The sequence below is a fragment of the Medicago truncatula genome, chromosome 4 (genome assembly GCF_003473485.1).
Source record: "Medicago truncatula cultivar Jemalong A17 chromosome 4, MtrunA17r5.0-ANR, whole genome shotgun sequence".
NCBI lineage: Eukaryota > Viridiplantae > Streptophyta > Magnoliopsida > Fabales > Fabaceae > Medicago > Medicago truncatula.
The window spans coordinates 5893113-5916841 of record NC_053045.1 but is presented as its reverse complement, the minus strand read 5'-3'; the positions used below and the strand labels follow the sequence as shown (position 1 = coordinate 5916841).

Here is a 23729-nt window from a genome sequence, read left to right as displayed (position 1 = left end):
TGTTCACATTTAGTAGAAAACAAGCCTAATTGGAAAATGATTCAAATTGTGGACATTGCTTCCAACAATTTCAATGGAAAACTACTTGAAAAGATTTTCACGAGCTGGGACAGAATGAAGCATGATGAAGATGTTGTATCTGGTAACAATTACATTCCAGGATCAATCGAATCATATTATCAAGATAGTGTGACAATCACATGTAAAGGTCAACAAATGGAGTTGGTTAAAATTCTAACAATTTACACAGTCATTGATTTCTCATCCAACTCTTTTGAAGGACCAATACCAATGGTGGTAATGGACTTCAAAGCACTTTATGTTCTCAACTTTTCAAACAATGGTCTCTATGGTGAAATCCCATCAACTGTTGGGAACCTGAAACAGTTGGAGTCTTTGGACCTCTCAAATAACTTTCTGGTTGGTGGAATTCCTGTGCAGATTGCAAGCCTGTCATTCCTTTCTTCCTTGAACCTCTCCTCCAATCGTTTGGCGGTGAAGATCTCAACAGGCACCCAAATTCAGTCATTCGAAGAATCATCATTTGAAGGAAACGATGGGCTATATGGTCCTCCTTGGACTAAAAAACCAAATGATAAAAGGCAGGAGATGCATCCACAGCTTGCATGTAGAAGGCTAGCTTGTTCAATTGACTGGAATTTTATAAGTGTGGAATTGGGATTCATTTTTGGGCTTGGAATTGTCATTTATCCCATCATGTTTTGGAAGCATTGGAGGGTAAAGTATTGGAAACTTGTGGACAAAACTCTTTGCTGGATTTTCTCAAGGATGTATATGGAATATGTAACCGACAGAGGTCAAACATACATAGTTTTAAGGTGGTGATAACATTAGTGCGCAAGTCATTGTGATAATTTGTAAAACAATGTTTTCTGTTTACATTTATGTTGTTCTTTGTGTTTACTTCTCGTGATGATATGTATTGGAACTTTGAAGATACATTTGAATAAAATAGTGTTATGTTGGGTGTTGTGGTGATAGCGTTTCATTCGAAATAAAAAGAGATTAAGTTGATTTATAACTATACAGAGAAAGATATATAACACTAAAAGAATAATAAAAAGTAAACCAAGAGGAATACAACTCAAAAAGCTTGATATAAAGCCTTTGATATATTTTATAGCTGGGTCCTCCCAGGCTAGTGTAGCTGCTCCTGCTATGAGTTCTGCTCTTCCTCCCACTTACATGTTGCCTCCAGTACATCCAGGATATTATGGCACCATACCTCCTTTTGGGATCTTACCTCCTAGCTATCATTTCCCACCATATTCAGTCCCACCACAAAACCTTCCCTTTCCCCATCAACAAAATAACCTTCCCTTTCCCCAACAACAACAAATCCCTCCACAACTTAATCCACTCTTTCCCCAACAACAAATCCCTCCACAACAAAACCCACCCTTTCCCCAACAACAACAAAACCCACCACAACCCCAACAAGAAAATGTGGTCGAAGAGGATGGTGCAACCCAAATGAATGGTGGTAGAGAGCTGGTGCCGTATCATGATGTTTTCCCGGATTATCCAAAAGATTCTCGTGGTCGATACATTTTAAGGCCTAGTGGAAACTCGTAAGTATTATAGTATTAGCTACATAGTTCAATTTCAATTCTTTTATGTATATTTTAAGTTGTAGTAACGTCACCATATGAGTTTTTATTGTTTCAGCTTTTTGCCGTGCAAACCGGCTGCTGAAGCTATCAGAGACATAATTCATAATTGTTATCATCATTTTTGGAAGAAATATGGTGACGTGGATGACAATGAGAAAGACCGCTGGTTTAGGCTCTTTGAGGTTACTTCAAATCTATATCATAATTTTTATTTTATTTCATATGCACAATTGTTATAGTATACTAATTTTCTTTAATATGTTATAATGCAGTGCAAGTGTTCTTGGGACGCCGTTTATCAAGATATAATGCGGTGTAATTTTCACATCAGAGCTTCTGCCCGTTTTTCAGATTTGCTTAGAAGAGCCCGTATTCGGTTTGAGGAGACAGAAAAACAGCCACATTGGATTGGCCCGCCTATCTTTGCTGACTTGGTTAAGTATTGGGCGTCTGATGAGTTCAAGAAAATATCACAGAAAGCAAAGACGAACCGGGCCTCGGAAAAGGGAGGATGCATTCACACTGGCGGTTGCTTAAGTAACGGCGAGCATGCTGATCGATTGGTAAAAATAATAAACTTTTATTTATTTTTCCATATCATATTTAAATTTGATTGTTTTAAATCAATACTACTAAATTTATGCATTTGACCATAAATTTTAATGTTTAATTAACAAATAGACTCGGAGGTTACGCCGGGATCCGTTTATTAACGAGATTCACGACGAAACACACAAAAATAAGTCCGGCCAATACTGTGACGACCGTGCTAGGAGAGTGCAGGTAATCTTTGATAATTATGTCACATTTTAGGCCTTAATGTTATTATTCTGTACATGTAATGTTTATGTGTCAAAGAGCAAATTTGCAATAATGAAAGAGCATTCTGATTACTATGTTCCTTGTAATGAGAATATTTTGTCACATTGTGTGTTTTATTTTCTTGGTAGACCCGGAAGAATGTGCTTATGATATGTGTGACTCCTGTTCAATTTTAAGTTTTGTAACTGAAACTTGTGGCTTTCACTAACTCTTACCTTTCGGGTGGGGTCTTATACTTTGCTAGTTATTATTGGAAATACATAAATAGCTCTTCCAATATCGTCATTTAGGGACATTGAACATGTAATATCCCGCTAAATTTGTAATAAACTGTCGAATTAGTTGAGCATGTCAGAACGGAAATAAGTTCTAAAGGGTTAAATATTTATTGAGAAAAGCGAAGATATTCGGTAAATATCTCGCATATCATCCCAACGGACTTGAGGAATTAAAGGGTTACAAATTAACAAAGGATAATTGTGTCTTTTCCCTTGAAGGGCAAAATGGTAAACTTGCTAATCAAGATTTTTTTTAAGTGGACCAAAGCTAATTCTTCTCTCACTTTCCATATTCTTCTTCTTGATTCTAGAACATTTTCTTCTCCCTTCTCCCTCTAAGAATTCGGTTCCCTCCCTATACTATCTTAACCACCAAAACTTCATCAAATTACCATGCATTCACTACATGAATGGTACACATAAGTTTCTAGAGGTGGTTTAAGCAAGAAAAACACTTCAAAACTTTTCACTCCCTTCTTAATTCCTCAAAACCGCCCCCTCCTTCAACTTTCCAATTCTTCATTTCTCTTTCAAATTTCATGGAAAACCACATATAAGCTTGCTCTAGGGGACTCAAGAGTGGTATGATTACAAGTTTAGGAGGGATATGTTGAATTGGTATATGAGCAATGGAAAAAGAATAAGCTGTTCTAATCATGGTAAAAGAGCTTAAATGGTAATTAAGCTGTTTTGGAGGTGCTTAAATTGGCAAATGATAAACTTCGGGTGCAGGGACTGGAATGAAATTTTTTGTATATGCTGGTTGATGAAGTAAGAGTATGTCACAAATGAGTTGAGTTGTTTCGGAAAGAGCAAGACCTATAAGCCAAGACATAAGCTATTTTGGAAAATGGACTATGGAGTTTTGGAGCTAGCAAAAGCTGCAAATTGTGGATAAGATGCTTGTAATTTCGGGACTAATGCCAAGGTGAGTTCCTTTAGCTTAGAACCCACCTTTGGGAATGGATTATGATTATGTTAGATTAATGAGATAACATGAATAATTAGACCATTTTTATGATTTCTTGTCTTTTGTGCAAGCATGACTACTATGCCATATGAATGATACATTTGAAACAGAATAGATATGAGATAGTAAAATGATTATTTCTGAACTAGGTACAATTATTAGTTATTCTAAAATCTCTTTTATGTTAATAAGTATGTTTATGTTAGCATAATTGTTGGAGGGAAATTTTATCAAGACAATTGATATGTATAATTATGGTAATGATTTGAAATACAGTCTATGAGTAATATGCTCACAGTGAATTATAGAAAATCACAGAAAAATGGAAATGAGTAGAAAAAACTTGAAATGAGTAACATGATCATAGAAAAAGAAAGAAAGAAGGAAAGAAATAATAATAAATTTGATAAAATCTCCGTTTGCTACAACGAAGAGATAATGTAGCCTATGAGGAACGACTCATAGAAACGAATGTGAAACTCCGTTTGCTACAACGAAGAGATAATGTAGCCTATGAGGAACGGCTCATAGTAATGAATGTGAAACTCCGTTTGCTACAACGAAGAGATAATGTAGCCTATGAGGTACGACTCATAGTAACAATAATGAAATAGTTACCGTTCGCCATAACGAAGAGATAATATGATATATACGCATATAATGAAATGTATAACTAATGATACTCATATTAACATGAAAATTATGTTTAGTATGAATTAGCTACGAAGCAATATCTTATGGGCATTTTGCCAATCATAGGAAATGATGAATTTTAGTTACGGAACTACGGAACTCCGGCTCAGTTAGCCGAAACTTTTTGTTATCAAAAAAAGAATCAAAGACATACTCAGATAAGTATGTCAAAGTATAAGCTATACTAGAATACGATATATTGGATTTATGTTTGTGATTATTATTATGATTATGGTGACTATGTTTATGATATAATCAAAATAGTATTTCAAACGGCGATTTTATTATCCCTGATCGCTCAGTTATGCATAATGAAATCGTTTAAACCCAAAATGGGTTGAGGTTAGAAACAGATGGGGATCCTAGGTTCCCTGAGGTTGCCTACAACCTAGGATAGATGGAACTCACTGAGACATCTTGTCTCACCCCAATCCTTTTTATTTATTTCAGTTGTACAAGTTATTATACGATAAGATGGCTCGTGATGAAGAAGCAGACGCATCTAGACTATGTAAAGTACACGTTAGTGGAACTATTTCTGAGGTAATAGGCGAGAAATTCTATGATTTGTTCAGAGAATATTTCTTTATTGTAACTTCAATGTATCCGACGCCAAGTTTAACACACATGCTAGATATCCTAGGTGATTTCTAGTAGGGGTGTTCAGAACAAGGTTACACGAAAGAAAGAATGAAACTAAGCATCAAATATATGGTGGTTATTTCATGCAAACTCCGGTTTTGTGTTTCATTTTCCACCTTTTTTTTTCCATAGGTTTTGTCCCTCTAATGCATCATAGGTTTTTTCCATTACATACCTCTTTGTCTTGCCTTATTGTTGACGATGATACTTCTAGTTATTGTTTAATGTCGATTTACTGGACTATAAAGCATAAACTAGGTGTGAATGATGCATACGCATTGAATACTCTCCAGTTGTGTCCTTAATTATTTTGTTATTATTTGAACAGGAGGAGTATGACCGGCTACTTGCTGAGGCTATTTCTGAAGGGTCAACTGTTGGTCACTCTTTGACCTTCCACACTTGGAAAAAAGTTGTTGGCGACAAGAAGAAAGGAAAGCTCTATGGTCTTGGTAACTTGGCCGCTAACTATCGGGCGGGTAGTGTTGCATCAACACTCACATTTACGCTCAATCATGGTGAAGGATCCTCCCGGCAGCCTGAGCTAACGCCAGAGATGCGGGAGCTTATTCATAGATTGGCACAAGAGCAATTCGCGCAGCAGATGGCGACTCAAGCGGCTGTTGTGCAAGATTTGCTCAACCGCCAAAGATCTTATGAGGAGCAGCTCGCTCAATTTAGGCAAGCACAGGCTCAAGATCCCTCGCTGGTTTTAAGTCCCAATATTGAGCCTTATCCGGTCGATAGAGATGAGGAGGAGGATGGTGTGGATGATGATGATGATTGAAGGTGGTGTGTCCTTTATGATAAATTTTTTGGGTCTGTAATGTTTGGGGAAGTTTCTTATACTTCCCAATACAATTTCTACCTATTTGATACTAATTGTGTGTGATGTTGGTACAATTTTAATTTCAATGATGCTAGAAAATATTTTATGTGTGATGTTGCTTTATTTTTCATTGTTAACTACATTTAAATTGTTTGTTAAAATCATTTTAATTTCCATTAATTGTTATTGTTAAAACAATTTTTATAAAAAGAAATAAAAAATAATTTAAAAACGTTTAATTAATTAATTAATTTTTGAAAAATAAAATTTAAATTCTTTTTTACAATTATTTTAATTATTAAATTTTAATATTTTGATTTTTTTTAACAAATAAAAAACGTTTTTAAAAGAAAAATCGTACACAATTTGTCAGGGGTTAACCCCTCGCACAGTCCCTGGCATATGATCCTGACACAGTCAGCAAAAGTCTGTATTGACCAGATTGACTAGAATGCGTCAGAAAAGCCTGCAATCATGCAGATACAGTTTGCCAGGAGTTGAGTCAGGACCTATGCCAGGAGCGCATTTGCTAGGAGCTAAAGCCCTGGCAGAGTCATTTGCAATGAGCAGATTTATTGGTGATTCTGCTCTTGGCAAAATCCCTGGCAAATGTCCATTTGCCAAGGCTTTTAGCATTTTGCCAGGGCTTCTGCCCCTGGCAAAATGCAACATTTCTTGTAGTGACCTTGGTCAAGATCCTAGTTCAGGGTCAAAGAAATATTTGAAATCTCTCTTAATTCAAATGGGTACAAAATGCCAAGTCTCCAATATTTCTGACGACAGTCTTTTACAGGTTTGAATATATTTTCATTGTATTTAGTTTTTAAAAATGTAAACTGGAATTTTGGTTGCTGATGTTACACTTTTCAAACAAATTATTTCGTCATTAATATGAATCAGGCGCTAAATTTATTCTTAAATTTTTGAAATTCGTTTTACATTAGTATAGTTTATGAAATGATGATTAAATTGCACATAAATTAAGTCAAAAATTTAATTACAAGCAAATTACATTTCTATAATCGGGGGGATAATTTTTTAGATTATCATATATATAGGATATATATCATTTTGTATATCTTAAGTAGGGATATATAGGATATTTAAATATTTTTTCATTTTATAGACTGCAGGTGGGACTTGGGATTCATTTTTGCTCACATGTGACAAGAGTTCCAATCGGTCAACCGTTAGTTGCAATGGTTGTTCCATACTATTTGAGCTCCCAAAAATGAAGGGGCGTAACCTGAAGAGTATGATGTTGTCCGTTGTCTATTACTCTTCCTCAGAGAACATAACATCAGGAGGTTGCCAAGGTGTGTTGATCATAAATTACACAAAGAGAACCATTCAGGTTTATAAAAGAGATACACTAACCTCATTTGAGGATGTGGATTGGCAGCGCATAACATCGAATCTAGAACCTGCTAACAAAGTGAATGTTATGGTTGTTTTTGGGGAGGGTTTCACTGTTGAGAAGACTACAATATCTCTCTTGTATGATAAACCAATAAAAGAAGAGGATGTTAATGTATATGGTGAGGAAGATAATAACGTATGTGCTTATGGTGGTGACAATGTTGATGTGCCAGCGGATGACAATGTTACCGGTCCTGGTCAAAATGAAAATATAAGTGATGATAAGCACTGGTATGCAGTGAATGAGAATACTATTGTTTCTGGTGATGATGTCATGGAATCAAATAAGAATTATGTTGTTTCTGGTTGCGAAAATGTACATGATAATAAGAAGAACTGGGATGCAGTGGACAAGTATGTTATTGTTTCTGGTGATGTAGATAAGAATGCTGTTGGAGATAAAAATGTGAGTGAATAATAGGATACACATTTTCCCTTCAATAAAAGCTATCTTCTTTTCTTGTTATGTTGCAAGTTGGATTTAAGCCTCTCTCATTTGAATTTAATTTATATATATATATATATATATATATATATATATATATATATATATATATATATATATATATATATATATAGAAACACACTCATTTTTTGGATCCTGAGTTTCTCTCTTTGTTTATGGGTTTATTAGATTTTCCGTGGACTCCTCACCAACTTTCCTTCCCTTTTCTGTGCTGTTCTAATGTCGCGGCCCTTCTGGTCCAGTTTGGTTGGCATTCTGGTTTGGATCACTTTTCGACATTTTAAGAAGGGAAGAAGTCCAAAACTTCTAACAAGGTAAGAACATACGTCTTGCATTTGTTATAACATGTGTTTTGATTGTTAAGAAGTTATAGTTATTGTTGAGGGGAGAGATATAATAGATATTTTGTTTTGTTAAGAGAAATGGAACTTGGTTCACAAGCTATATGACCAATTAAGCCGAGGAAGTTTATGAGAGTAACTTAGCTTGTGGAAACTCAAAATATGGCTTGTGGAAACTTAGAACTTAAATTTATCCCCTCTTTGGATAGTCTTGGTTTACCCTGACAATTGTTAGTAGCTATGTATATACTGATATATAAATATTATGATGAATTGTAGATATACGCGAAGAGGTAAATGGCTGGTTGATTTTGCACAAAAGTTTATTACTTACAAGAAGGTCAACAAAGCCCGCAGTGCCAGCCAGTCACAGAGATAAGCTTGGGAGTTAACGCAGAGGATTTTATCATTGCTTGGCATCTGAACGAGGAACTCGTGTTTGATATTTAGAATTTCAAGAGGTAGGGTTCCTTGTACCTGTAGCGGAGGTCCAAATCCAATACCTGCAAATTTATGCTGTTGTACATGACATTGGGTCATTTTCAAGGGACCTAAAAATATGTCTATTCTAAGGGTTTTTTAGGAGCATGTTACAGTTTAGTTATTGATTAGAGATGTAATAAAACTTATATTTTATACAATTTGGGTTTTATGTCACATTAACTATATAATTAACATAACAAAGGTACAAAATATGAGAGGTAGGGGTGGATAAGGTTCGGTTTTTGAAGAAAACCAAACCGTTTGTGGTTTGGAACGAACTGAACTGAAGTTATGGTTCAATTAACCATTTCGTTGCCTACGGACCGACCAAAAATTATATTTTAAACCGAACTGTATTTTCTTGGTCCTTTTGGAAACTTAAGAGAAGTTGATTGTACAATTAAAACAACTAAGGTTAATTTTAAGGATGATACAGACAGAGATGAGCATTGATCCCGACCCTTTTAATGGGGCTAATTCTCTTAACTAAGTTTTTTTAGTGTTTTTGAGGTTGGAACTCTTCATGTAATGGAACTCCTGACGTTTTAGTGCAATAGTACTGTCTTTGTTTTTTCAAAGATCTGGTTCTGTCTATAGATAATTTCTCTACTATTTTTTTTTTCCTTTGTTCATTTTAAGATCAAACTTGTATTTTCATTGTGATCATTATTATAAAATAAAATCAATTGAATGAATGACAGAGAGGTTTAGTGAACACATATTCCTCCTTTGTGTGCTGACTGTTGACACAGCTAGTTCAGCAAATATAATCCAAACTGTATGTTAAATGTTCGGTTTATATATAATTCGATCTGTGTCTTTTTATACACTACAATTTACCTCTAAACATGGTCTTCTGGAGGGTTTAACACATTTCAAATTCTATTTACCGAACATTTTTTCAAGGTTTCGGAAAATATAATCCAAACTGCATATTCATAGGCTTTGAATAAATATGAGCAATTTTAGAACAGTTCAATTTGTTGAAACATAGTTCGGATTATATTTGCCGGGCAAATGGTATTTTCTAAAGAAAAAAAAGGGCGTGAGTAACACACATGGTGGGAAATGTAATAGCCTAAGTTCCCGGGGATTGTTTAGCTCAAAATTCTAGTATGGGCAAAACAAGGACTAGTGGGACCTCTCGTAAATTTTGAAATTTCCGGTTCTAATTTTTTTTTTTTTTTTTTTTTTTTATGTTATAGTACAACCAATTTAATTAGACAACTGAGCTTAAACTAATAAGTTGAACTGAATTATTTGTGAAATTTTAACAAGTCGAACATGAGCTAAAAATGATTCGTTTTAAACTCGAATCGAGTTTTGAACTGGACCAATTCTTAACGAGTCGATCAAACTTTTATAATCTCGATTCGACTTGGCTCATTTTCAACTGTAATGCTTGTTCAATCTTGGCATTTTTATGGCTAGGGGAAGCACAAGCATTATTTGTATTTTGCTTCAATGACGTAATGATTTCACCCTTCTGACAGATAAACATGTTCATTATATCATATTGAGGCATACTTGCTTGGACACAAGCCAAAATAAATATATTTGGACACACACAAAACCAAGAGAAAAATAAAAGAGAACAATTGAATAATGTCAATTGATTTGACTAAATATTTTTTCTTAAATTTTTTCATTTCATGTGAGGGTGCCTAAACAATATTTATTTGTGATTGTGCTTCCCATAATTGAATTTGTCGAAGATTATTTTGCTAGACTTACACAGATGAGAGTTAAGAGTTTCACATCTATCTTAGAAATGGAGATAGTCAAAATGACTGATAGTGGATTAGAATTCCACATTAGAAAGAAGTTAATCATCATTTGATTGATCTAGCATAAGTTGCAGAAAAAGTTTGCCAAATTGAACATAAAAGGGAAGAAAAGAATGAGAAGAACAATAAATTGATCTTTAAAAAGAAAGAACTAATTACGTGATGCATGATATGTTTGATATTGATTCTAGTCCTCGTGAGTATAAGGTTGACATGATAGAATTAAAATATAGTTCCCCTTACACAAATGCCAAGCTTTATTCCCGTAAAAGAAAAATTGTATCCTATGAACAATAACATTTACACATTTGACATAACCATGACCTTAAATACTCTTAATTTGACAACATGTTTGACCATGTCACTAACGAATGTGTACATTTCAGAGACTTATTTCAAAACTCTTTAATGGAAAGAAAGTCAAATTTTGCTGAGAAGCCGTAAGAAGACATTAAGTTCATACAAATTTTTTTGAACAAGAGATTGCTCATGTTTAGGGTTGATGTTGTTGCTAGAAAACCTACCATTACGTTATTCGTTGATCTTATTATGCATGATTACTATAAAATTGTGTTTTTTTTTTTTTAATTAGAAAACGAATTTCATCCATATTTATGATTAAGGACTTCCTAATTAGTTTATAAACCAACAGGTCTTAAAAGGTTGCAATCACATGCAAACTATAGACCCTTCATTTTGTTTTTCTTTTGCATGAAATGGTTTTGGTTGATTATTTTGGACAATTTTGTCTCTCATACTAACACTGTGTTTTTACTCTCTTTCTCTCCCTCTCCTTCTCTCTCCCTCTCCCTCCCTCCCTCCCTCCCCCTCTCTCTCTCTCGAGCAAATACTAACTTGAGTGTCGGAGCATGTGTCTGTTTTAAATATACCTCTGCCGCTCGCTCTAACCATCACCAGGAAACTCATTGGATCATCTTCTCCACTGTACCAGTCCTCTATCGCTTGAGTATCGTAACTGATTCATCCTTAAACTCTGTTCTCGGACAAATAAGTTATAATAACTACAAAAATTTATATTTTAAGTTAAGAACCATGTGAAGAGCAGTTACAATTTATATCATTTAAAATATATAATATAGTTTTTCAGTAAAATATTTCCCGTGCAGGCACGGGTATCAAACTACTTGAGAACATAAAGCATCTAAAAACATAATCTCTACATATAGTTTTATTTGGAGAAATATATGATATGTGGAGAAACTTCGTTTTAAACTTTTATCTACAGTTCTCTACATATAGTTAAATTTTAATACAAAACATGTTTTTTAAATGATAGTTTAAATAAGGAATAAATCCTTTTTTTATTAAGAAATAAGAAATAAATCCTAAAAATATTTTAAACAAAATTTCAAATATCATATAGTAAATAGTATAAGAAGTATGTAAAATATTTTTATAAAGACATAATATGAGAAATAAAATAAAAAAATTTCTAAAGATATTATGGAGCCATAAATTTGATGAATGTTTTGGTTTTTTGTAATTATGTTTTTTTTTTAGAAGTTGTACCATTAGATATTGAGAAATGAATTTTGTACAACTAGAATTTTAAACAACCTAAAATTGATATTCTAGTCAAATTGATGAGGTATATTGCTAAGAAGGTTCCCTAAAATTGAATGGGAAAGAGTAGGTGAATGGCTTGGAAGTCATGGTGTGAATGACCACACTGCTCTTCTTCGAAGAAACTTCAACTAATACCACCATTTATCACATATACATATATCAAACTAAAATTGTGTCCGAGTAATTAGAGAGAGCAATGAGAATCACATTAGTTTCATTCCTTCTTTGTTGCTACTACTTCATAACATGATATAGACCAACTCATCCTTTTTTTATTTTGAATTAAAACTTGTCACCACAACTTCGTGTGAAGCTATTTTATTTAATAGATGCTCTTCAAAGTTTCACCACATCTCATCACAAAGAAGTATACATAACAAAAACTTGGTTATTTATTTATTTATTTATTTTTAACGTTAACAAACAACATGGTTGGTAATAGAAAACATTAAATTATACTACTAATTAGGACACTCATTAGTCGCTAATGCCACCTTAAAACTATGTATGTCTGTCCTCTATGGGTTACATATTCAAGATGAATCCTTGAAAAGATCCAGCAAAGAATTTTATCCACTAGTTTCCAATATCTTATCCTCCATTGCTTCCAAAACATTAGAGGACCAATGACAATTCCGAGACCAAAAACAAACCCCAATTCTACACTTAAAAATTTCCAGTCTGTTGAACAAGATAGCAACTCATCATTCCTTTTACCATCTGGTTTTTCAGTCAATGGAGGTCCATATAGCCCATCATTTCCTTCAAAAGAAGAAGACTGAAATGACTGAAGTTGAGTACCTGTTGGGATCTTCCCACCAAATGATTGAAGGAAAGGTTCAAATATGAAAGGAAGGACAAGCTTTCTAGCTGCACAGGAATTTCACCAGTCAAAGTGTTATTTGAGAGGTCTAAGGACTCCAATTGTTTCAAGTTCCCTATGGAAGATGGGATTTTACCTGAGAGACGGTTGTTTGAAATGTTGAGAATGTAAAGTGCTTTGAAGTTCCCTATTGAATATGGTATAGGTCCTTCAAAATGATTCGATGAGAAGTCGATGGAAGTGAAGACTGTTAGAATTTTAACTAAATCCATCTGTTGACCTTTGCTTGTTACTGTCACTGAATCATGATAATAAATCTGACCAAATTGGAGAACCTCAAATTGGACGCGTTTTACCTTCAAATCAGCTTGGTTTTCATCAGACCTCATTGCCTCCCACGTTGTGAAGAATTTTCCTGGTAGTTTACCACTGAAGTTGTTAAAGGCTAGATCAACTATCTGAAGCATCTGCCATGTGCCACTGGTGTTTGGACATCCGATATGACCATTGAATTTGTTGCTGCGCAAGACTATGACACGGATTGTGGATATGTTCTTCAACAGGCATGGAAATGTGCCAATGATGATGTTGTTTGCAAGGTTTAGTACTTCTAGTGCTGAGCATTTCACAAGAGATTTTGGAATCTGTCCATCTAAGTTATTCTTTTGGAGATCAAGAGTTCTTAGAGCACAATAAGGTGGAAACACATCTGGGATAGTGCCAATGAGATTGTTCATCTTCATATTTAATACCACAAGTGTTTGAGTCATTTTCATTAGACATGAGGGAATTGTTCCAGAAATGCTATTAATGGAAATATCAAGCACTTGAAGATTTGAAGCATTGCAGAGGGATCGAGGGATAGTTCCATGTAAAGTATTATTTGAAAAAGAGAGAAAAGTTGTGAAAGACAGGTAGTTACCGATATCTTGTGGGATAACAGAATCAAATTTGTTCATTGAGTAATCCAAATAAGAAGAAAATTCAGAAAAAACAGGTATTGGCCCCTGCAGTTGATTGTTATGAAGATCAAGGGATATCAAGTTGGAAGTGAGGTTATGCAAAGGTCCATCAAAACCAGTGAGCATATTGTGAGAAATATTAAGGCTTTGAAGATTTTGAATCCTCCAAATCCAGTTGGGAACTATTCCTTGAATCTGATTATGTGAGAGGTCTAGAATGCTTAACCAGGATTGGTTTCTCAAGAAACTAGGGAAAGTTTTCAGGTTGCAGGATGCCAAAATGAGTGTGCTAATATTGGGAAAGGAAGTATAATTAGGATTTGAAACATTTACATTTACTGATATGTTGTTGTATGAAAGGTCTAGTGTAGATAAATCTCTAAGCTCCATAAGCTCATCTAGCTGCAGCGACCCATTCAACCTGTTAAAGGAAAGATCGAGGACAGAAAGCGAATGGAGTTTAAAGATAGACATTGGAAATGGCCCTGATAGATCATTGTTGCTTAAATCAAGGGTTTTGAGTACAGAGGTAGACACATTTATCAATTTGTCAAATTTACTAAACTGGTTGAGTGAAAGCTGAATGTTTAGCAGTAAAGTGAGTGCAAAAAGAGATGAAGGAATGCTCCCATTGATGAAATTATCACGCAAGTCAACACTGACAAGATTGTGCAGTCCTTCAAAGTGATTGGATGATGAAATTTCACCACTTAAACGATTATGAGAAAGGTTTAGACGGGTAAGGTTTTTGGCCATCCCAAATGGTGGCATTTGACCTGTGAAACTATTAGATGACAAATCCATGTATCTCAGTTTTGTGAGGTTTGACAGTGAAAAGGGAAGTGTTCCATTAAGTTCACAATTCGAAAGATCCAATTCAGATAAATGCCCCATGTTACCAATAGAGTATGGAAATGCTCCAGAGAAGCTTGTGTTCCTTATCCTTAAGGTTTGGAGAGATCCACCCAGCAGAAATTCCGGAATCGAACCATGGAGATTGTAGTTGAAGGATAAGTCAATAAATGAGAACGTTCCAATTTGAAAGATGGTTTTTGGAAATTTACCAGTCAATCCACAAGATGCAAGACTGAGGGTGGTTAATTTTTTGAAATTGGAAAATGTTTGTGGCACTGGGGATGAAAAATTGTTCCCATCAAGAATAATGACTGATAGGTTCTTTAGTCTTGTTAGGGAAGAATCAAGGGGACCTGATAGATCACAATAAGACATACTCAATACTTGGAGGTTAGGCAGGGGCAACAAAGCATTCCTCCATTCTTGTCCCTGAGCTTTTATACTTACACCATCTAGATACAGCTTCCTAAGACTGGTCAGATTTTGGACAAATTTCTGTAGATTTGGTTTCTCAAGTTTCAGCCCTTGTCCTGTTATGTAGCTATTAACAGAAGATATGTCAAGAGTAACCAACCTTGTAAGCTGAGAAATCTCTATAGGAATTTGCCCCACAAAGTTAGCATATGACAAATTCAAATAACTCAACATCACCAACTTGTTGAATCCTGATGGAATGACAGAATTGAAATTGTTAGCAGCCAAGTTCAATTTTTGAAGATGTTGAAGACTAAAAAGACTGCTTGCATTATCAAATCCACCAGAGATTGATTCTTCACTCAGATCAAGACCAACAACAAATCCCTTGCTGTCACAAGCTACACCAATCCATTCACAGCCATCAACACTTGAATTCCACAACTTCAGCTTGTTAGAAATTTCTGGCTTGAACATGAGACTGCTCTTTAGTTGTAGTAGGAATGATTGTTGATCTTCAAGACATTTGGCTGAGGCAATGGTGGTGATTTGGAAAGTGATATAAATACTGTAGTAGCAGATAAGGAAGGAAAACAATGAAACTAATGTGATTCTCATTGTTATTTACTCGTAGTGACAATCACAACACTAATGGTTGAGTTATAAAGTTGCAGACACATGTAATCTTCACTGTGTTTTCCAGTGTGGAATGGGTCAATAGTTTTAAGGGAAATTTCGTTGAAAGTGATCTATAAGTTTCTGCAAAATCAACTGAACTGAGCATTTCGTATTTTCCAAGTAAACCTAATCATAAAGTCACATAAGTCTGATAGGAACTTGTGGGGTATTATGAGGGTCCATAGTTTAAGCTTGACCTATAAATTTGCTTAACATTATCAAAAGAAAATGCATAAAAAACATACTGATATTTATTATTTCTTTTTTTTTTTGGTCAATGATATTTATTATTTCTAATAGACACTACGTGTCTTTAAATTCTAATATTGGTTAGAAATGGATTTGGAGATGTTTATTATTTCTTCTTCAATTTCTTATTTCCTAATTCAATTTTGACATGTAGTAATATCAGTTTAGCCTATTCAGTTTTGGGTACCTTTATTTATACTATTGCAGTTTTGGGCACCTTTATTTATTTATTGAGAGACATCAAAAAAAAAATTGCAAAATACATAATTTGTATGAAGAGAATAAAATGTTACCCGAATGAGAATGAGGGTAAGGTATTTGAAGGTCTAATTCAATCCCTGTGATTTCTAGTATTTTTTCCAAAATTTTCAAAGATATAGTGGACATAAGTACTCTAATTAATACAACTACAAGCTTTAGAGGTAGAAGTATATGAATGTTGACCTGCATTCTAATCAGAATCATAACAAAAGAACTTGTTTAAGTTAAAGAACTTATATAGTCATGAAGTGGGTTTTACAAAGCCAATACTGAACCATATATGTGGCCATTTAAATTAATGAATTTTAAGCTAAACTAGTGATGCATTGAAAAACAAGATTCTAACTTTTGGAGTCCGTTTGGTAAAAATGAAACTACATTAGTTAACAGATATTTGAAAAATAGTTCATAATGATAACTGATAGATTTGAACTAGTAGTTGATTGAAATTACAACATTTGATACATAATTATTTAATTTAATTAAATCCATGACTAATCTCCGACCTATAATCTTGATGAATTCGACTATTCTAGGATAAAAAGTCAATTAAAAATTCATTAAATAAAATAAAAAATTGTACCTAAGGTGGTTTTAAATTTTAATATAAAATATTGTCAAAAAATATTATTTAACTCTAAGGAAAATTTTTTGTCAAAAGAAAGAAAAAACTCTAAAGACAATTTTTATATTTTGCTATTGGTCCATTGATCAAATACTCAAATAAATAGATATAAGGAGGGCGAATATAGTGACCAAATTACTAGGCTATGTAACAACGAGGAAGCAACAATCACCATATGAAACGGGCGTGAAGATGTTCAATATAACGAAGTTATCCATTAAATAAGACTTTAAGGGCGAAAAATTATTTTTTTTAATCGACAAAAAATATTGATTAATTTAAAACCCAACAACAGTCAAAATACATTGATTAGAAAAAACTTTTTTTTTAGAGGCCAGTAAAATTATTATTTTAAAAGAGTTATTATTATTATTAGCGCTTAGACTGACACTCAGCGTCCTTCTATCCGCTCTTTTTATTGCGTAATGCATATAAACGACGAACAATGGATTTTATAAAATCTAGTTTATTCCTCTTTTAAAAAATTGAAATTTTGATTAAAAATATAAATATAAATAATATTGTAACAAACTATACTTACCTTTTTCAATGACACCAACAATGTAACAAATATCATTGTTATGGGTAAATTTGTTTAAGGGTATAATTGAAAGTGAAAAGACTAGCTTTAAGGATAAGTTTGTATTATCTTATCGAGTTTTGCTAACGAGTGCTCTAAAAACATTGTTTAAGGATTCAATTAAAAAAAAATTATCTTAGAAATACAAATTGTTCCTTTAGTCAATGTAATAATTACACAACTTTTTAATATAAACTTTCTACTTTTAGTATTTTAACCGATACCCTAAAAATACTTGTTAGCATTCCCCTTATCTTTATTTACATTATAGATTATTATTATTATTACTACTATTATCATCATCATCAATAAATTGCTACCATGAATTCATAATCTACAAACCTCAGTCACTACCGGTGTATTATTGCTAAGGGATCCCTAAAATTGAATGGGAAAGGTGACACTACCCGTCAAAAATGAATGGAAGACTTGGAAGTCATCGTGTGAGTGACGACACATCCCTTCTTCAAAGAAACTTCTCATATGCATTTGTGATATTGTGATTGACTAATGTCACCGATCACAATTTATATTTTATCTGCCATGCACCTTGGAACACGGGGAAGAGTGTATTTGCAACTATATTAATACCACTGTTAAGAACGGTTGGTTTGGAGTAAGTCTTACTTAGGCACACACCTAAATAAAATTTATTGGGACACACATATGATTCATAAAATTTAAAAGAAAAATGATATTAAATGATGTGACTAAATTATTTCTCTTTTAAATTTTATCATGGGAGTGTGTCTAAATAGTCCATCCAAATAAAAGTATTGAGAAATGAAAGGAATTTAATTGAATCATTTAAATTGTTTGGAATTTTAAATTCTTCAAAATTTTCTAATTACCTCATTCAAACACACACTTAGACTAAGTACTAACTGTTGCACAGTGGAAACAGTCTCTGTAACCAACAATGAGAATCATATTACTTTCACTATTTTCGTTCTTTCATCGGCATGGCTGAACACAAATGTAAAAAATATTTAACTTGTTACAATTAGCTTGATATCATGAAAGCCTTTCCTCTTACAAACACAAAAAGAAAAAATTTGAACAAGTGTGAATATGATTTCTATCGTTATAATTTATAGATGTAACACCCCTACTAGAAATTTCCTAGGATATCTAGCATGTGTGCTAAATTTGGCATTGAATATATTAAAATTACAATAATAAAAATTTCCTTCGAATAATATATAGAAAATGCTCGTCTTATACCTCTGAAATAACACTAACACAATTGATGCGAAACTTCCAGCGACTTCTGCTTCTTCATTACGAACCATCATGTTGTATAATAACTTGTACATCTGAAATAAATAAAAAGGATTGGGTGAGACAAAATGTCTCGGTGAGTTCCACCTATCATAGGCTGTAGGAAATCTCGGGGAACCTAGGATCGCCAGCTGTTACTAAACTCAACCCATTTCGGGTTTATATGATTTCATTATGCATAACTGAGCGATCAGGGGATAACTAAAATCGCTGTCTGAAATACTATTTTGATTATATCATAAACATAGTCATACTCATAACTTTAATCATAAGCATAATCACCATAATCATAATAATAATCATAATCATATATCCAATATATCGTATTCTGGTATAACTTATACTTTGACATACTTATCTGAGTATGTCTCTCATTTATTTTTCTTCTGATAACAACTAATTTCAGCTAAACTAAACCGAAGTTCCATAACTAAAATTCCTCATTTCCAACGATTGGTAAAATACCCAATGAAATAATGCTTCATAACTAATTCATTCTAAACATAACTTTCATATTAACATGTGTATGCTATGTTAGTATTCATGTTGGAGGGTACTTAATTTTTATTTATTTTTTCCATTGGTTCCATAATTGAAAAATATAAGTTTTTCAAATATTATTTGAATAATTCTTGACATAGAGTTTCATATCATTAACTACAAATTTAACTGTGCATTTGGACCACATTATCTCTTCGTTGTGGCGAACGGAGTTTTTTCTCTCTCAAATTGTTACTATGAGTCGTACCTCGTAGGCTACATTATCTCTTCGTTGTAGCAAACGGAGTTTTCGCATTTTACTGTGCATTTGGACCACATTATCTCTTCGTTCTGGCGAACGGAGTTTTTTTTTCTCAAATTGTTACTATGAGCCATACCTCATTGGCTACATTATCTCTTCGTTGTAGCAAAAGGAGATTTCTATTCGTTACTATAAGTCGTACCTCATAGGCTACATTATCTCTTCGTTGTAGCAAACAGAGATTTCGCATTCGTTACTATGAGCCATACCTCATAGACTACATTATATCTCTTCGTTGTAGTAAACGGAGATTTTCTCAAGTTTTTTTTTTTCTTTTCTATGAGCATGTTACTCATTTCAATTTTCTTTCAAATCATTACTAATATACATCAATTGCGTTGATAGAACTTCCCTCCAACATTTATACTAGCATAAACATACTTATTAACATAAATGAGATTTTAGAATAAACAAATAAAGATTCCTAATTCAAAAAATAATTATTCTACTATCTCATATTTATTTTGTTTCACATGTACCATTCATATGGCATGATAGTCATGCTTATCAAGGTAGTTAAACTCACGATCCAACTCGTAGGATCGTACGACTTTGCGATCTCGCCACCCCTTCCCGTGTTGAAACATGGCTGGAATCGGAATTTGGTAGGCGCGGCCAGGATCGCCGCGAAAAGTTGCAAATACGGTGAAATCGTGCGTGTCTGCCGCTTCTGTTCTTGTTACGCAGAGATGTTTCTCGCAGGTCGGATCCACGACTCGGTTCATTAAAACGATGATGTTAGTAATAAAACATGTGAAACGCAGTCGTTTCTTTATTATTTTTTTGTTGCACGCTGACATTTCCTTTTTTTTTTTTCTTTTTCGCTTTGCCTTTTGTTTTTTTATACGCTGTCTTTTCTTTTCTTAACATATTTTTTGTTTGTTTTCAATAATTAATTTTTTTGAAGGGCATTTTCAATAATTAGTTAATAACCAATCATGTGATTTAAAAAAACCATACACATAAACAAAATAATATAATAATAAGAAAATGTTTTTGGTCAAAAATAAATAAAATAATAAGAAAATATTTTATGTTTGGGGAATGTTATATTATTTAATTTTTTTTCTTTTTCAGAGGGTTATATTATGTAATTAGCAAGTACACAATTTATTTTTTATGCATTTACATAATTTATTGCCATACATATGTCAATTTATGAATTTGGTAGGATCTTACGATCCGTGTTACGATCCATCGATTTACGATCTTGTGATCCCTCTCCGATCTTGCCTAGGATCTCGATTTTGACTACCTTAATGCTTATACAATCGGCATGTAATCCTAAAAATGGTCTAATTATTCATGTTATGTCAATAATCTAACATAATCATAATTGATCCCCAAAGGTGGATTCTAAGCTAAAGGAACTCACCTTTAATCCTTTAAAATGGCATAGGCTCGTCTCACTTTTGCATTTCAAACCTCAACCAACTTCACGCTCAACCATAAGGGCATCCATAATTAACCTGAAATCATTTATAACCAATTTGAATTCACAATGTAGCTTATTTCGGAAAAATCCACATCAAACCCGTAGCCATTTTCAGCATGAATTTCCAAACTTTAAATGCGTTTTCTGAGTCCATTCTTAATCCGAATCATGCAAAGTATTCAAACTGAAGGGAAATAAGTGTAGAATCCGAAACTTCAACAATTACTTAATTCCAGATTACACAGAAAGAGATATGATGAATATACTACCAACATGCCATACAAATTTTTACCCAATTTTCATAAGGTTGAAGTACAATCGCGTTTAACAATAATACACCATTTTGATCACCAACTCATCTTTCTTACATCAACAACAATCCATTAACAATGATCTTCAACAAAAATTCTCTAATTATCTCATTTCATGAACCAAGCTACTATAATATGAAAATTGTCATAGAAATTCAAATTTTCTCACACAATTCACATACCCATTAACTTAATCAACAATTCAAATTCAAGCTTAATTTAGGATTCTCACCTTGTTTGAAATAAACTCTTACTAGAATAAGCTTCCCACTTGAGATTCCACTTCAAACCTTGAACCTAGCAACCAAACAAAACACCACCATGAATTTCCTCTCTTGAACTCTTTCCCTCTTGCTTGCAAAAATGAAATTTTCCCAAAGTCTAGAAGGATGGGTAGATGGCTGATTTGAAGGAAGAGGGATTAATTTTGAAGCTTACTTCTTGGTCTAATCACTATAAGGGACACTCTTACACAATTTTCATGATGATTTCATGAACAATTAGGGTCTGTTTGTTTCCAAGAAAAGATTGTGGGGAGGAGAGAAAGCTGAGGGAAGGAAACATTTTCTCTAGTTTGGAACACACTAAAAAAGTTAAGGAAAGAAAGAATCTAATGGAACCCACCATGAAAATCTTTCCACGCCAATGTGGACAGAAAGGGTGGGAAACAACCACATTTTTTGAAAAGTCCAAAAAACCCTACTTTTATTGCATTTTATTTATGGTACTGTACTACTCATTTGTTGTTTACACCCACGCCAAAATTGGGAAGGAAGTAGAAAGAAGAGTCTTCATTTTAGCAAAAGACCTTTACACCCTTGCATTGGATTGTGCAAATTGTTGTTTATTTTTCTAGCATAATTTTACCTATTTGGTCTGTTGTGTTGTGTGTATAATATACAGTATCATGTGTGCTTTTATTTTTTAATTTGCTATTCTTTCTTATTTGTTCTGATTAATACATATTATATTTTTTCTTTCTCAGTATTTTATAAATATTAGTACATTATTGGTATAACTTGTAACATTGTAAGTAACAACTCTTCATGAAAAATAAATGGCTTAATTGATCCTCCGTCCCTTAACTTAATTCTTTTTTTAAATTGGTCCCATATCTTTTAAAACTCTCAAGTTGGTCCTTTATATGTGTTTCCGTCGGTTAATTTAGTCCTATTTCGTCAATTTTAATCTCCTAAAAAAGGAGACCGTTGGATAAAGGAGGTCTGTGTGATCTAATCATGTATCACCAATACTTAATTTATTCCACTTTTCTTCATCTTCTTCCCTCATCTTCATCTTCATAAAAGCTTCATCAATCTTCATTAGAAAAACCCATTTTTTTTCTTTAAAAAATTAAACCATTTAATTTCAATAAATACTACATAATCAAACCCTTAAATCTGGAATTAACATCACCAACATATTAATATAAACCCAGAAAATCAACAACAAATAACCGAGAAAACAAAACCCATCATCTTAACTCCTCACCTCTTCATTTACAAAATAAAATCCATTTCTTAAAACCCATTTGAAATTTGAAACCCGCCATCACTTCAAAACTCATCATCAACAGTAAATCTCTCTACAACGAAAGATTCAATGAAAGGAAAAGAGAATCTTAAAACTCGATGCTTGATTAAATGAATCTCAAAACCCATTTCTCAAAAACCCATTAAACATAAAAAATCTCATACTTGCAATTGATTGCTTTCCCATTGTAATATGATTCCAACAGAGATTTGATTTTGTGTATGTGGTTGTGGTTCTGAAAAGGATCGTGAGATGGAGATTTGATTTTGGTGCAGGTTCAAGAACACATGCATGTTCTAGCGTTTCTGTTGAGATGGTGTTGGTGTTGAGATTCTGGTGATGCGAATCTGGTGATGGTGTTATTGTGGGTAATTCTAATTTAGGAGAAGAGAACAGAAGAATAGGAAGAGGAAGGAAGAATATTAATATTTATGGGTAATTTTGATTTTGTGAGTAATTCAGATTTGCTGGATTTATTTTTGGTTTAATTACTCAATATTTATGAAGTTAATGAAGAGGAAGATGAAGAAAAAAGTATGAAAACCTTTATCTTGATAAGATCTAAAGATTGCTCAACCCTTTGCGGAGAACAAGTATGAAAATTTGACAAATTTTATTATTAGAAAATTTGATTAAAAGAAATGTTTTTTTTTTTTTTTTTTTTTTTTTTTTTTTTATGAAGATGATGAAGATTGTTCAATGTTGTATGAAGATGAAGATGAGGGAAGAAGATGAAGGAAAGTGGAATAAATTAAGTTTTGGTGATACATGATTAGATCTCTCAGACCTCCTTTATCCAACGGTCTTCTTTTTTAGGAGATTAAAATTGAGGAAATAGGACTAAATTAACCGACTGAAACACATATACAAGACCAACTTGAGACTTTTAAAAGATATGGTACCAATTTAAATAAAAGAATTAAGTTAAGGGACCGGAGGATCAATTAAGCCAAAATAAATAAATAAATT

General features: G+C 33.2%; 1 protein-coding gene, 1 long non-coding RNA gene and 1 pseudogene across 3 annotated transcripts; 1 reads left to right on the top strand and 2 right to left on the bottom strand.

The window, feature by feature from the left end:
- The first annotated feature begins 3022 nt into the window (after nucleotides 1–3022).
- LOC25491483 (uncharacterized) lies at nucleotides 3023–5964 on the top strand. 2 transcript variants are annotated; one of them, XM_039833907.1, is made up of 3 exons: nucleotides 3023–3662; nucleotides 4848–4940; nucleotides 5368–5964. In XM_039833907.1, exons 2-3 carry the CDS (start codon nucleotides 4872–4874, stop codon nucleotides 5824–5826), a joined length of 528 nt encoding a protein of 175 aa, XP_039689841.1. In that variant the 5' UTR covers nucleotides 3023–3662; nucleotides 4848–4871; the 3' UTR covers nucleotides 5827–5964. The 2 variants fall into 2 exon arrangements, 1 of the variants encoding a protein (XP_039689841.1); XR_005645983.1 differs by lacking the exon at nucleotides 4848–4940.
- A 6361-nt stretch (nucleotides 5965–12325) lies between these two features.
- On the bottom strand, nucleotides 12326–15832 carry LOC25491481 (receptor-like protein 7; annotated as a pseudogene).
- A 2760-nt stretch (nucleotides 15833–18592) lies between these two features.
- On the bottom strand, nucleotides 18593–21659 carry LOC120580245 (uncharacterized). Its single transcript, XR_005645948.1, has 3 exons — nucleotides 21460–21659; nucleotides 20857–20950; nucleotides 18593–18714 (listed from the first exon to the last, which is right to left on the bottom strand). It is a non-coding gene; the product is annotated as an uncharacterized lncRNA (long non-coding RNA).
- Nucleotides 21660–23729: the final 2070 nt, after the last annotated feature.